The sequence below is a fragment of the Mustela nigripes genome, chromosome 13, assembly GCF_022355385.1.
Source record: "Mustela nigripes isolate SB6536 chromosome 13, MUSNIG.SB6536, whole genome shotgun sequence".
Taxonomy (NCBI): Eukaryota; Metazoa; Chordata; class Mammalia; order Carnivora; family Mustelidae; genus Mustela; species Mustela nigripes.
In genome coordinates this window covers 118,717,566-118,733,820 of record NC_081569.1, presented here as the reverse complement: position 1 = coordinate 118,733,820, position 16,255 = coordinate 118,717,566, and the positions used below count along the sequence as shown (strand labels likewise).

General features: G+C 46.5%; 1 protein-coding gene across 6 annotated transcripts in view; it reads right to left on the bottom strand.

The window, feature by feature from the left end:
- The window catches only part of KCNK10 (potassium two pore domain channel subfamily K member 10), a 133,703-nt gene that overhangs the window by 61,721 nt on the left and 55,727 nt on the right, over window positions 1–16,255 (bottom strand). For all 6 annotated transcript variants that reach the window (XM_059373572.1, XM_059373571.1, XM_059373570.1 and 3 more), the window contains one exon: window positions 8,766–9,100. In XM_059373572.1, the coding sequence (XP_059229555.1) occupies window positions 8,766–9,100 (335 nt within the window). The remainder of the gene's footprint in view (window positions 1–8,765; window positions 9,101–16,255) is intronic.

The following is a 16,255-nucleotide window of genomic DNA, read 5'->3' as shown; positions in this document are numbered from 1 at the left end:
AAATGAAATTGTGTCCCACCAAAGCATGGTGGGGTCAGGCCCAAGGAGCAGAGCCAGGGAAATGTGTCAGTATACCAGAGGACTGATCAAGTATCTAAGACTCTAATCACTTTCTAGCAAAGGATCCAAATTCCCAAGAGATCATAAAAGGAAAACCAATGGCAAAGGTCCTGTTGACCAACATAAAAAGACATGAACCAGTCAAGGAAGGGGATCTATATAGTAGGATGAGAAGGGACACCCACACCCAAAGGTTCATACTTGTAGGAAATTCCAGACCTAGCCCATGCCAGCAGATGAAAGCTTCAGGTTTTCTTCAGATAAAGAGACTACCATGAAGAGAAAGTGCCCATTTTTGAGGTCAAGAGGGTTCTGTGAAGTTATGAAACTTGCCAAAGCAAGGTCTGAATGAAGTACAGTCAACTTTCCAGACGGTGAAGTAGCCTGCTCATGCTAGGGGCCCTACACCAGCTGCCCCCAGGGGTGGCCTCCGGTGAGAGAGGAATCCTTGTTGCCTGCATTACAATGGAAATGCCCATGTCCTCCCTGGTGAGCACCTCCCCCAACACTACACCCACTCCCATGAATCACCCCTCCCTTCCACATGGCTATTACCTGGAGAAAACACAGTCGTGTGACCCCCATGAGCTACACTGGAGACATTCAGAGCCTTACAACATTTAAGCATTCACAGCTTGAAAAACAACTCTTACTTAACATCATCCACCCAGACTGGGGCATGGGTCCCTCCCCCATCAGTCAAGGAGGCCACCTCATGGTTTTATGCTTTGAGGATCACAGAAGATGAACAGACGTTTCTAAGACAATTGTATTGGGGGCAGGAAGTAAGCATTTGAGGCAAGTCAGAGCAGTGAGGATCAAGAGGTTCTTGGGATTGGGTGGCCATTAAATCAAGTTCAAGGAAATAAAGTCTCCCGAATGTCAGCTAGATGCCAGGCTGTAGTGTTCTGTGTGGGTTTCGTCCTTCCCTCCTCCTCCTGTTCTGAATGAGAAGGACTGTTCCACCCTTTCCTAGGAGGCGAAGTCTTAGGTTCAGTGGGGTCAGGGACCCAGTCTACCTAACTTTCATACCCATGCTCCTTCCTCTCCTGGACACCCCCTTCTTGAAAATCCAATGGTCCACATAAACCTGCTACAGTACCAAGTAAGATAGCCCACGCCTCCTTAAAAATCTCTCCTTCTCCCTCCAGTCTTTTCCTTGGAGTAAAAGCTTTCAGAAAAGGCCCAGATGTACTATAGGGGATACATTCCATTAGCACAAGTAAGAAGAATAGCACAATGTTTAGACCTATGGGCCCCGGAGTCAGGTGTCCCAAGGCTCAAATCCCCATTCAACCATGTACTGACTGTTACTTACTTTGGACAAGCTACTTCTTGGAATTAATTTTCTCATCCATAAAATGGCATGATGGCGATGGAACCTACCTGTCGGCTCACTGCGAGGGTTAAATGAGGTCAGATGCGGAAGCACTGAGAACAGTGTCTAGGGGAAAGTGAATGACCAAAAAGCCAGAGCCATTTTTCATGACTAGGACAGCTCTGCAGGAAATCACTCTGTTACAGTCATCTGCAGACTCCCTCGGGTCGCCTCGGGGGCAAGAGTCCAGAAATGGATGGCTGTTCTGTGTCCGCTCTGGGTGGAACAGCTGAGCCCCAGCTCTGGTTAAGTGGCTTGCTCCAGGGCATCAAACTAGAAGATCCATAAACCTCAGTTGGGGATAAACTCATTCAGGCCCTCAGTCAGAGGAGAGAGGCTCTTTCACTCAGTTACACCTTAGAATGCTGGCCATTCTGTCATTCCGCTGACCTGCACTTTGGTGGCTGCCTGAGCCTTCTGGGTCCCTGAGGTTCTCCAGAGTGTTTCCCAAACCACATGAGGAACAATGTAGGCAGGAGGCTGGGGCAGGGGACTGGCACAGACAGCAATCAGCAGAGCTGGCATCAGTTTCCATTTAATATATATGAGGCTCAGCATTCCCACCAAAGCTTGGGATAAAGATGCTGATCTAGGTAGCCATGGTAAGCCCTCTAAATGGGATAGGAAACTGCTATGTTGCCTCAAGCCACAAAGACACAGTCCCATTGGTGTTAGCAGCCCAGGCCTGCACTTGCCAAGCAACTTCTGTAAAGGTGACTTTACACTTTAACAGCAGAAGCAAATTGAGAAAATTTGTTAATTAGAAAATTAAGATTGAAGCCCCAAAGGGCATTTAGGACCTTTCTTCTCTGTGCCCTTAACAGGCTCCCAGGATGGATATACCTTAGGGGCTTTCTGGTTTCTTTTTTTCTTTCTTCCCTAACAAATAAATAATAGTAATCACAACAGTAAAAGTAACTGAACTTTTTGCCCACAATTCAGACCGCCCTAACAGGTGGACAGGAATACCACCATCTCCAGTCGACAGATGGGAAGCTGAGGCCTGGGGTGAATATTCCCCAAGTCACCCAGCTGGGAAGTAGGAATGAGATTTAACACAAGAGGGGAAAGTGCTGAGCTTGGGTGCTCATTGCCAGCTACATTGCCCACAGGGCTCTGCTTGAACAAGGAGAGGTGCGGAGCCCTGAGCTCTCCAGAAATCTCTGCTGAGTGGGAATAAGTCACTTGCAAGTTTTCTTTGTCTGACTCTCTTCCATGTGGCCCCTTCTCTGTGTCTCAGCCTCTCTCACCGATGTTCTAATATTCTTCTAAAGGGTCTTCCTTCCTTCAGTGTCTTCTTCCGCTAACTCAAAGTCCCCACTGCTAAAAAAGAATTGTTATTCCAAAAAATAATTTTCATCATGTCACTGCCTTTCTTAAACTTTGCAGTGACTTCCCACTTCCCAGGGCATAAAGCCCAACTCCTCGGCAAGGCTCTAAGGGCAGCTCCCAAATCCAGCCCGACTCGCCTCTCCAGCCTCCATCTACCACCTCTCCCCGCTGCTGGGACCTGAGAGCTCCCCACAGCTCTAGCCACACTGACCATGTGAAGCTCTCTCAATGGGCCACACACACCCCTGGGATGCCTTTTACCCAGAGCCGGCAGAATGACCATGTTTCTGTTTGAGTATGTGGTGGTTAAAAGCCTAGGATCTGTGGTCAGATTGCCCAGGAATAAATCCTAGAACTTCTGCTTACTAAATGGGCGACACTGAGCATGTGACTTTGCTGCCTGCTGTCTCAGTTTCCTCATCTGTAAATGGGCACAAAAGACCATCATTCTAGAATAGTTGTAAGGACTAAAAGAGATAAATAGTCACAGAAACCTCCCTAAAGAACCTAGATGTCATCAACAGATGAATGGATAAAGAAGATGTGGTATATATACACAATGGAATACTATGCAGCCATCAAAAGAAATGAAATCTTGCCATTTGCAACGACATGGTTGGAACTAGAGGGTATCATGCTTAGCGAAATAAGTCAATCAGAGAAAGACAACTATCATATGATCTCTCTGATATGAGGAAGTGGAGATGCAACATGGGGGGTTAAGGGGGTAAGAGAAGAATAAATGAAACAAGATGGGATTGGGAGGGAGATAAACCATAAGTGACTCTTAATCTCACAAAACAAACTGAGGGTTGCTGAGGGGAAGGGGGTTGCGAGAAGGGGGATGTGGTTATGGACATTGGGGAGGGTATGTGCTATGGTGAGTGCTGTGAAGTGTGTAAACCTGGCAATTCACAGACCTGTACTCCTGGGGATAAAAATATATTATATGTTTATAAAAAATAAAATAAATAAATACATTTAAAAAAAATAAATATATGTAATTTATTGATTGTCAATTATAGCTCAATAAAAGTATGAATAATTACTATGAGAATCAAAAAGAATGAAATACAGTTGTTATTAAAATCAAATTATATATGTTTGTAATTAAGTAAATCATATTGGGAAAAAAGTAATAAATGAGCATAATCACTTTAAAAAAAAAAAAGAAAAGAAACCTCCCTGACCTCCATTTGCCTTGCTGGGGCCCACATTTTTTATGTACTTCAAATAGCTCCACTCTGGTCATCATCAAAAAGACAAGAGGCAACCACTGCGGGTGGGGATATGGAGAAGAGAGAAGATTTGTGCCCTGCTGGTGGGAATGCAGACTGGTACAGCCACTGAGGAAAACAGTATGGAAGAGCCTTAAAAAGTTAAAAATAGAATGGCCATATGAGCCAGCAATTCCACTTCTGGGAATATGTCCAAAAAAATCAAAAACACTAACTTGAAAAAATACACACACCCTCACGCTCATAGTAGCATTATTTACAATAGAGAAGACCCAGAAACAACCCAAGTGCCCATCAACAGAGGGGTGGGTAGAGAAACTGTAGTACATAGACCCATTGGAGTATGAACGGACCGTGATGGCATGAGGCTAAGTAAAATAAGACAGAGAAAGACAAACACTTTAGGATCTCCCTTGTATGTGGAAATCTAAAAAATAAAATAAAATAATTTTCAAAAAAAAAACACAAGAAACAAAGCAAAAAACAAACAAACAACAACAACAACAAAACTCATAGAAAAAGAGATCAAAAGCCAAAAGTGGAATTAGGGGGAATCAGAAGAAGGTGGTCAAAAGGCACCAGCTTCGGGTTGTAAGACACATAGGTCCTAGGGATGTAAAACACAGCCTGATGACTATAGCTAACACCGCTATGTGATACACAGTTAAAGTGTTAAGAGAGTCAGTCTTGAGGGTTCTCACCACAAGGAGAAATGTTGGCTTTTTTTTTTTTTTTTGCTTTTTGCTTTTGTTCTTTATTGTATCTATACTCGGTGATGGATGCCAAGCAAACAGCGGTATTCATTTCACAGTATATGTTCAAACCTTTCTTCTGTACACCTTAAGCCTTTCAGTGATGTATGTCAGTTATACCACCATAACACTGGGGGGAAGCTCCATTGCAGTAAATTCCCACTGTTGGTTTATGCACCTCTTCTCTCTGAGTTTCTTGACCTCAGCACTGTTGACTTTTGACTGGATTAATTGCTTGCTCTGCCGGGGGCTGTCCCGCGCACTGAGGACGTTCAGCAGCCTCCCTGGTCTCTACTCACCACATCCCTTTAGCAATCCCTCCAGTCACGACAACCAAAAATGTCTCCAGATGTTGTCAGATGCCCCCTGGGGGGCGAAACCCCTCAAACGTCCAGGGGACGTAGGGAACTGTTGAATGGCTATATTGTACATCTGAACTGATAAAACACTGTATGTTAAGTAACTGGAATTTAAATAAACAATTAAAAAAAAAAAAAGAACCACTGCCTGAAACTCAGCTCCCAGAACAATACTAGAAGCAGCTGCAGCAGAAAGAACAATCTTTTTTTTTTTTTTTCAGCTCTTACCACCTACCAAACATTGTTCAAAGCCCTTCTCATGAATTACAGAATTTAATCCTCTCAACACCCCAAGGATGAGGGATTTTAGGCACGTTTTATTGATAATGAAGTTGGATCACAGAGAGGTTAGTAACTTGTTCATGGTGTATTTTATTCTCTTTTCTATCCCCAGCACCTCGCATGTGAGCTGATAACACAAGAACACAATAGGAACTTCCAGAATGTATGTATGAATTCCTCAGTGAGATAGTTCCCTCCATAACAGCAATCAGGTTCAGGACATTGACCCATCAGTCTCCTCTGGAGTCCCATGGCACCCCACACTAGTGGTTTTTTGGTTGTTGTTGTTCTGTTTTTCTAATTTTTATTTATTTATTTGACAGACAGAGGTCACAAGTAAGCAGAGAGGCAGGCAGAGAAAGAGGAAAGGAAGCAGACTCCCCGCTGAGCAGAGAGCCCAATGCGGGGCTCGATCCCAGGACCCTGAGATCATGACCTGAGCCAAAGGCAGAGGCTTGAACCCACTGAGCCACCCAGGTGCCCCACACCAGTGGTTTAATTCTTTTGGAAGACCATTCCCCCAGCTATGGCCATTTTCAGCTACGGCACTTCATGGGAGTTAAGCGGTTCTGGGTACTCTGTTTTTGTTATTAATAACACGAATTACACCTTCTAGCTTACCTTATGAGGAGTTCACTCAATCCAGTCAAGGATCCTGACATTACCAGATAAATACCATCAATATCATTTTTTATACCTGTCAGTCACTCCTTCCAGACTTCGGTGAAGTACAATAATACTATGTTTCCAGTTTGGAACATAACATGCTGAAAACTCTTCCAAGAAGTGTCTTGTGAGCACTATACACAATGCTGCTCAGACACAGAAAGTGAGAGAATGCTCCCCCTTGTCCATAAGTGTGGACATTTTCATCCTGGGAAGGAATCAGTGAACTGAAAGGCAAACCATGATCAACTTGTTCTTGATTAACACAGACTCAGCATTTAAATCTGCTTAACCTGTGTTATGAAAAAGACTGTAAATAAACCCACGTATAAACCCTTACATCACAGTGGCAGGAGATCTTAAAGTATCCCAAACCCAAGGCTCACACTCAGTGGGTGTGGGGAGAAGACAGAGAGAGATGCTTTCTGTTAGGAAGCGGGGAACTCCAATGCTTCTTGACTCTTAAAATTCTGGCAAGCGTTAAACACAAAGCAAATGTTTAAGAGAGAGCTGATTTTACGATAAAGCAAGACCACTTGAAGACCTTATAGACTCATCGTGGGAGGAAGGGCAAGGTCAAACAGACCTCACTTTGACTCCCAACTCGGCCACATTGGGGGTTGGGAAGTTACTCTGCTATTTTAGAATCGCCTTCCTGACCTATAAAATGGGTGTAATAGTGCCAACTTAGAGGGTTGCTGGAATGATTAAATGAGATAATGAGTGTAAGGTATCTGGCTTGTAGCACGTATCTAATGCAGGGTAGCTTTTTTTAATTATTACAGAAATGATCTTAAAGATGCATGTGTGTTCACATGCATACACACACTCATACACAAACACACCCTCATTTCCCAGAGCAACTTTTGACACCAAAGCAGGGGACAAGTTTTAATGGCAGCACTAGAATTAGAATCTCTACATGCTCCCTTCCTGTCCCTTCTGGCCTCTGAGTTCTTTCATGAAGGAGAGAGCCAAAGAATGGAAATACATAAACAAATAAACCAGTGCATGAGTAATCTCAGATATCTCGTGGTATCACCAATGTTATACATTTAGTTTGATATCTCAATCCAAAGTGATTTCTCTGTCCGGCAATAATTAGATACAAAGCAATGCATAGGCTACACCTAGATACAAAGATAATATGACATAATCTTTTCCTCAAGACCTCACTGTCTTAGAAAGGAAAAATCCAAGCATGAATCTAGATTCAATTTGGAACACTTTTTAGGTTATTTTATGTATTGCAACTAAATAGAAAGGATCTCACTGCATATCACAGCAACATGTATATCTCCATTCTTATTTAAAAGTATTCCAGAATTGTTTCCCTCATTTTCTATGACATTCTTAAATCTGACACAGATTGGTACAATACCCATTATCACAAATTTGATACCATTTTCTCATGAAAAGAGGGAGAAAAAGACAAAAAGCTATCTAAGAAAGAATAATATGAAATACTGCCCTTTGATTTTTGCATTTAAAATTTTCTTTTTAGTCAAAATTATAGGATCATAGATATGAAATTATATTTATTCCCGGGGGTGGAGAAATGTATATTTCTAATTATTTATAAGAGTCAAGTCAGATTATCAAAATTTCTTTAAAGGAATAAAATTGCTATGAAATTTCCAGATCATAAGGAGCTCCAAAATTCCCATACCCTATCAATGTACTTTGAAATAATTATACAAATAACCAGGTCAGTCTCGCAATCCTGCAATATCCTGGATTGTAGTAGCCATTAGAATTTAATGCACATAGCCCCAGACCGGAAGGAGTCACAGGAGACTTCTTTCTCATCCTTCTTACTCATCCTCCATCTACTGAACAATGAAGCCGCCCAACTGGGCTCCCAACCACTCCCCTTCCTCCCTCTGGGACGAGGCTCTCTGCCCTTCCCAGGCTTCTGGAGCCTCCTGTTTTATCTGCTCCCATCACACCACCCAAGATGACTCTGTCTCCCATGACCCTCCCAAACACCCCACCCCCACTTTCATTGCCCTGCTTCTCTAGATGGTAGCCCAAAGGTCTCTGCCTCTATCTGTTTATGGATATTTTTTCTTAATATCCAAGGTCTGCGAGGACCTCAGTCAGTGCCTGATGCAATATGTTCAAAGCAGCAATCCTGATTATTACTACTACTGCTATTTTTGTTATTTCGTCCCCATAAGCTCACCCAAACGACTCTGCTGAGTACCAACAGCCTCCCATGGCCCCCCTCCCGCGATCTCGGTGGGGGGTGGGGGGGAAGCGCACGTTAATACATCCCTGCTTGTTTAAAATTCCTTCTTTGGCTTCTAAAGCACTCTCTTAGCCCAGCATCCTACACCAACTTCCAAACCAGGAAGCTAATCAGCACACAGAGGTGGCCTTGGATTTGAAAATCCAAAGCCCTTTTGCCCACTGCTGCCTCCAGCCACCTCATCCAAAAGCAGGTGTGGCAAAACCCAGCCTGCTCCTAACATCGCCACATGGAGGCTGCTGCACGCCTGGCCCCATACCCCCACAGAATTGCATGTCTCACTCTCTGGCTCCTTTGAGGTCCCAGCTCAAATGCCACCTCCCCGGAGAGACCCTCCCTAATCCACCACCACCATCAGAAGCATCTCAACCGGAAGCAAACTCAGTGAGCTCGAAGGACAAAACCGCAGCTGTCCCTTCAGTTGTGGCTGCCTCGCTCCCCACTCACCTGGATCAGCGTCTCCAGCTCCTGGGGGCTCACGCAGATATGATCCCGCAGGAATTCCGCCTTCTCCAAGGCAATGGTGTTCTTCTGGCTGCTCTCGAAGGGCTGCTCCAAGGCCCGGAAGACCAGACCGCCAGTGACAAGGTAGACCACCACAACCACGAAGATCGCGACGACGGTTTTCCACTTCATGACGGTCTGCAGGCCCCCCTGGGAGGCGCCTTCCATCCTGGCTACCACCGTGGCTCGGGAGGAGATGGAGAGGCGTGGGGTGGCGTAGGGCCCGTTAGTGGCACCTTTGGGCTGGCCCACGGGGGGCGCTGCTGCCGGAACGGCCACTGAGAAACAGGGCAGGGGACAGAAGAAGAGAGAGTTTGTTGATAAATACAAGACACACGACTTGTCAGAAACAAAGCACAGATGTCTTTCTCAAGCCAGCTTTCAAACGGGAGGTTGAAAACCTGGTTCACCAGGCTGGGCAGCGAGGGAATCTGATCAGCGGTGAGATGCCTGTTTGAGTTCTTGGAAAAGGAGCCCCAGGAGTTCGGGGGTTTCAAAAAAGGAGTAGTAACTGAGTTCAACATTCTTACATTTCTCTGCAAGGGCCCAATTTTGAAAGCCAAGTCTCCGTGTTTTATAATTCATCTCTTCTCTCAAGCTTCCTCGGATAAACAATGTGTAAGATGCAGGACAGACCATCATATTTGAAAAACAGACACGCTGTGCAACTTGGAGAGGGAATAAATAGGAGACGGATGCCCAGCTACTCTGTCCACCCACTGAGGACGGAGGACACCAAGAGCAAAGAGGAGATGAACATCTAACGAGTTTCAGAGTCCCTTTCATCCGGTCCTGGTCACAAAACAAAGGGAAGAAGAGCAAGCTTGCTATCAGGCAGACGAGTCAATACTCAGACACAGTAAAGAAAGTGTGGGTTTCAGGGGTGCCTGGGTGGCTCAGAGGGTTAAAGCCTCTGCCTTCGGCTCAGGTCATGATCCCAGGGTCCTGGGACAGAGTCCCACATCAAGCTATCTGTTCAGTTGGGAGCCTGCTTCCTCCTCTCTCTCTGCCTGCCTCTCTGCCTACTTGTGATCTCTGTCTGTCGAGTAAATACATAAAAAATCTTTAAAAGAAAGTTTGGGTTTCAGAAGATGATCAAAGTGAAAAAACAAACAAACAAACAAACCGGGGACTGGATAGAGGGAAGTAAACAATAAGTGATGTTGCATGTCAAGTAACTTGGTCTCCTAGAAAAATATAAGAATCATAAAATAAATTCTAAGCACATTTCTCAACAGAAAATGCAATGACTTTAGTGACCGAATTTTGTGTCTATTTTCCTCCAGTAAGAAGCCTTTGGAAAAGAAATTTCCCCTCGGTTTGAGAACACATCTAATTCTCAAAAGTCCCTCGTCTCTAGAAGGGCAATCTCATTACCTTGGAAATAAATTTGTGAAGCTGGAGGCTTTTCTAGAATGGCAGGAAGAGCAGGGTCGTGTTGCACACACGACGCTATCATGCACTTTAGAGATCTGTCTTGTGCAGCAGTGAATAGCAACACGTTCGATTTTCCTCTACCTTTATTACACAAATGCTTATTATGGCCTCTGTCATAGAGCAGCCTGGCTGTTGTGTAAATAAGGTATTAGGGGATGGTATTAGGTAATTACCTAAGTGGAGCAAACAGTCCCACTCCAGAGAGCGGACTGCTCGCTCTCTGCCTTCGGAAACTCAAGACAAACAAAAGCACAGAATGTCACTCCCTCCCTGTGCAGAACACCAATGACCCTGAGGACACCCAGCCAGAAGGGTGGCCACCTCAAGGAATCCAGGTCTGCAAATACCTGCCTTTCCTCCTGCAGCCTTAAAATCACTTTTCTCTTTGAAAACCAAGCAGAACATCAACCTTTAATTGGACGTGATCCTAGCAAATAAAATCGTAAAATGTTAGATTTCCTTCTGACTCACTGACTGCAAAACCATCTGGAATCTCTCACTGAAAGATTTCAGAGTCCGAATCAGCACCATGGGCATCATATTCTTGCTAGTCCTTCCCCGCAGAACACGACTTTCAGGCTCCTATCAACCTTTGTTGATACTGAACTACATCTTGTCTAGGTTTCTTTCAACGTTGCCTCCACATTTCCCACTCATAACCCTCCCTGCTGCCTCTCTGAAGAGGTTCACATCCTAATCCCTGGGCCCTCTGCCTACATCACCTTAACAAAAGGAACTTTGCAAATGTGATTAAGTTAAGGATGGAGAGATAAGGAATTAGCCAGAGTACCCTTGTCGGCCCAATGTAATCACAAAAGAGAGGCAGGAGGATCAGAGAAAGAAAGCACGTAAGAAAAGAAGCAGGGGTGACAAGCCAAGGGATGAAATCAGCTCCTAGAAACCAGAAAAGACAAGGAAGAGACTCTCCCCTAGAGGCTCCAGAAGGATCTAGCCCTGCCGACACCTTAATTTTGGCCCAATGAGACAGATTTGGAACTTCTGACCTCCAGAATCACAACATAATAAATAGGCATTGCGTTAAGCTACTAAAATGATGGCAATCTGTTACAGCAGCAATAGGAAACTCATATGCCCCTCTAGGTTAGGTCTCTGACCTCTGCTAGGTTAGGTCGCTCTGGTCCACACTCACTGGGCTGTTTACTTGTCATTGGACTTAGAGCTTCAGGAGGGCAGGACCCAGGCCTACCCTCTCAGCTCTGTACCCAGTGTCTTGTACGGTGCCTGGCACACAATATGCTGATTGAATGAGGAATAAAAGGAGGAGACCTTGGCACATCGAAACCACACATACAATGTGGGGGAGGGGTGCTCAGTGGGAAAGAGCCAGGCACTCCTGCAGCCCTCCACAGCAGGTGCCCCAACATAGCAATGCTCTGGCCATGCCTCCGCAGTCCATGGATGTTCCTTTGGCCGGGAGCTCCCTCCCCATCTTCACATGCCTGGGAGACTCCCACCCTCCTCAGTCTCAGCTCAAAGCCGCCTGCCCCGTGAAGTCGTCCTGGACTATCCAGGCAGACTCGGCATGCCTGTCTCCCCACAAGCCAGGAAATCCCTAGGATTTCCAGGGATTCTGAAAGCTTGTCATTTGATTGTTGGATCTCCATTTCTTGGCACAGCGCCTGGCATAGAGCAAATGTTTGTTTTCTGTTGTTGTTGTTGTTGTTGTTGTTAACTCCTTCAGACTCTAAACAAAAGGCCCACCCGAAACCCCACCATCCTCAGCGACTAGCATTTACTTAATGCCAAGTCAGCAGGAGGCGCCAAGCTCTGGTGGGGCTAAGTCAGAGTCCCTCCCGGCTTCAGGGGTTTGATAACCTACTTAGGGAACATCCTTCACAGTGTCAGGTGACGAGACATTAGGAGGAAGCCCAGTGGCAGCCTTGAGCTCAGAGGTCAGCTGCCGCTGGGCTTCTGGGACTTCTAGCACCCCTGAGGCTGAGCAGAATTGGGCCTGACAAAGGTCTTTCTCAGACCAATTCCTGATGCCAGTTTGCTAAGAGGCTGTCCCCAGGAGCAGAGTCTGAATAGAATCCACCAATCCCAAGTTTCCAAAGCACCAGGAGAGTTTCAGTCCCGAAGCCATCCGTGTCTGGTTGACCATTTACTTTCTCTGTTTCTTTATCTGCTGAAGGTGGATAGTAAGGACTCCACGGCAGGGCTGCAAGGCACATGCACGGTCATAGCCACCGCGTATCCCCGCTTTGCAGATAAAGAAACTGAGTCCTGGAGAGAGTACATGGCTAACCAGAGGTCAAGGGGGCAGAAAGCGGGGGAGTCGGGATTAAAATGAAAATAATCTGACTTCAAAGTCAGTTCTCTTCTGGAGCGTAGGCACAGAAGAATAGGAAACAAAGACATTCCCCTGGTGGAAAGGGCCCTTTTATCTGAAATGTATCAATAATAGATGGGGCGTAGAAAGTAATGACAGATCGTTCCTCATGACTCCCCCGGAAAAGTATCTGGCAGCAAACGCATGGCCCAGAAGTGATGAGAAGGGAAAGGCGGGGAGGACAATATTCCTTCAGTCAATTTTCGTTTTAAAATATTTCCTCACAAAGGCTCGCCCATTCCACTTTCACCTAAACTCAGGTAGATACGCGAGCACGCGCGGAAATCTGCTTCTTTTGAGAAGTTGAGGAGGTTTGTGGTAGTTTTTTTTTTTTTTAAAGATTTTATTTATTTATTTGAGAGAGAGACAGTGAGAGAGAGCATGAGCAAGGAGAAAGTCAGAGGGAGAAGCAGATTCCCCATGGAGCTGGGAGCCCGATGTGGGACTCGATCCCGGGACTCCAGGATCATGACCCGAGCCGAAGGCAGTCGTCCAACCAATTGAGCCACCCAGGCGCCCCGGTTCGTGGTAGTTTTGAATTTTTCAGACTTTCCCGTGCCCTGTACTTCCTTCCCGTTCTTGCACTCAGTCAACAAACCCTGGAGTCAGCCGGGTGCCATACTTGGCGCTGGGGGACACGGAAAGGAATAGGACCCATCCCAGCCTTCAGAGTCCGTGGGAGAGTGGACGAGGATCTTACACAAGCACGAACCTAGTGCATCATCACGAGACCTTGTGTGGAGAGCGCTTGTCATTATCTGTCCCCCTTGCCAGGTGAGGCTTGAAGGCCCCGGGGCAGCGGCACCCTTGGACCCATGGTCAGACACCCAACCCCAAGTGCCTCCACTCCTCCACGCCACTTGAAACAAATGACATCCCCCGGACTCAGGGTTTCTTGGGAACATGAAAGGCAGCCACCTCAGAGATGCCGCTGTCCCACAGCAACGTGACTCTGCCTATTGACCCAGGCAAAGTACAACAGATTGCAACACACTGACGAGAAGCAGAGAACTCCTGCCCTCCCCCCAACCCTCCCAGGCCTGGCATGGGTCCAGGGCCACCTACACTGGCAGCTCAGAGTCCAGAGAGCTCCAGCGGAACGCTGAGCCCAGAATCCCCAGTACGTGGACTTGAGGCAAGTGCAGAGGGTGGGTGTCGGGAAGAAGGAACGCTGTGGAGCCTCACAGCAGCCGGTTTCACCATGACCGTCCTCTGAGAAGAACAGAGAGAATATGCGAGGTCCTTCTGATGCCACATATGCCAACAGCCAGACCTTGTTCTTTCCGTTTCCATCCGACAGCCATACCTTAAGGGGGCTCAGACTAGTCCTGATAAGAACACAGAGACAGTCTATACACACTAAGTGAGCAAGCCATGCATGTCCCCAGAAGGCCACCGCAGAAAAGATTTTTTCCTTTGGGTTCAGGGATTTCTCCCACCTGGTCCTCTTAAAGATTTTATTTATTTGACAGACAGAGATCACAGGTAGGCAGAGAGGCAGGCAGAGAGAGAGGAGGAAGCAGGCTCCCCACTGAGCAGAGAGCCCGATGCGGGACTCGATCCCAGCACCTGAGATCATGACCTGAGCCGAAGGCAGAGGCTTAACCCACTGAGCCACCCAGGCGCCCCTCACCTGGTCCTCTTAAAACGCCAGGCTTTGCACCCAGATAGAAGAGACCAAGGCATCGGGAAATTTCTGGGACCCTTTAGAGACAGGGAACCAAGACAAAAGGAAACCAGACTAAAGGGAGCTGAGAACATGCTGCCACCTTGACTCTCATCTGTCCCCTCCTCTCCCTTTAGGGCAGACCCTGTCTTCTCTCACCAGAATCACTTCCAAAGCCTCCAGTCCTGCCTCCTCGAATCCATCCTCCACATCGCAGCCAGGTGGCGCTCTTCCAGGGGTGACTCTGATCTTGGCCACCTGACACCTGTGCTCCTCTGAAGGCACCATAGTGATTTGTTAGAGCACAGGCTCCTTCCAGGATCTGGTGCCTGCCTGTCTCCCCAGCCTCACCTGCTGCCACGCCCCCACACACAACCTTTGACCCTGCCAAACCAAGCAGTACCCTGACCCTTGCATGCTGAGCCACCTGCTGATGTGGCCCTTAGGGCTGTCTTGCTTCCCAGATACCTTTCTTCTCCCCACTCTTTATCTGGCCCACAATACCTCCTACTCCTTGAGTCACTTCATGTGTCACCACCTCCAGGAAGTCTTCTCTGACTGCCCACCCCCCAATATAATCAGATGTCCTTCCTCTATGCTCTCCTTATGTCTCATTGTGGTGCCTAGCACAGTGCCTACAACTGAGTTGCTCCTACTTATAACTTACTCCATTCCTGAATTCATTCATGCATTCATCCATAAATTTACCAGCATTTGTGATATCAATTTTATACACTTCCCCAACAGAAAATCTGACTGCAGAATTCACTGAATCTGGTACTATGAGTAGCCCCAGTACTGTAGTACTTTTTTCCCCAGACAGACATTCAGAGCCAAGGGGTTAAAGTTCTCAGACATTGAAACAGTCTAAGGAGAGCTCCTCATGATTTGTTCAATTCCTAGGGAAGACGAGAAAGAGCCCAGGACCAGGGCTCCTCCTTGTCCATGCTGAGCTGGTCAGAACAGCCTTGTCCTTTTCCATGGCCCTGCTCTTCTTCCAAGATCTGGGGCTCCCTACTTTGTGGTTTTCCCAACAGGCCCCACACTCCACCATGCTGGTGCAATGGACCCCTCTGTCGTGACTGTATGGTCAACGTCTGAAGGCACAAAGCTATGGTTGGGGCTCTGTTGTCTAGTTCCAAAATGCTTCCTGAATAATATTTTGTCTCTTATTTTTTTCTTTAAGATTTTTATTTATTTATTTGACAGACAGAGATCACAAGTAGGCAGAGGCAGGCAGAGAGAGAGAGAGAGAGGAGGAAGCAGGCTCCCCACTGAGCAGAGAGTCCAATGTGGGGCTCCATCCCAGGACCCTGAGATCATGACCTGAGCCGAAGGCAGAGGCTTAACCCACTGAGCCACAGAGGCAGCCCCATACTTTGTATCTTACTCTAAGTTTTTTCCTCCATAATTTAAGTTAACTAGAGCATTTAAAAAAAAAAAAAAAGAGGTTTTTCCCCTTACCTTCTGGATTAAAAATAATATAAGCAGCTGTAGTTCCCAAAATATCTTCTTTACCCTGGGACCAAGTGTTTTAAATCCCATTGTCAGGACCTATTCCTTCCAGAAAGAGGTTTGCTTTTCCCAGATGTTTCGTCAAAAGCAGCTACCTCTCCTCACGGGCTCCAGGAAGGAGGACCTTTCCCAAGTAGCCTGGAGCAGGGGAATCCTTCTAAAACTCTAATCCTGCTCCTGCTTAAAACCCCAGAATTACTTCCACACCGTTTACATGGCCTCCAACGCCCCATGTGCTCAGGGCCCTCTTCCTTCCCCAGCCCCGCCCCCCCCCCACATGCTGCCCTCTGACCCCGGCAAACTTCCTTGGGTAGATCACAAGTGGTTGTACTAATTGAACCAATTGGTTTTATAGACCCACAGTAGAAAACAAAACTGAAAAACGCATGTTAATCCATTTGGCAGAAAGATCCTATGACTTAAGTCTCTAAGCCAGTACACTGCCTGATTCCCTAACCTAAAGAA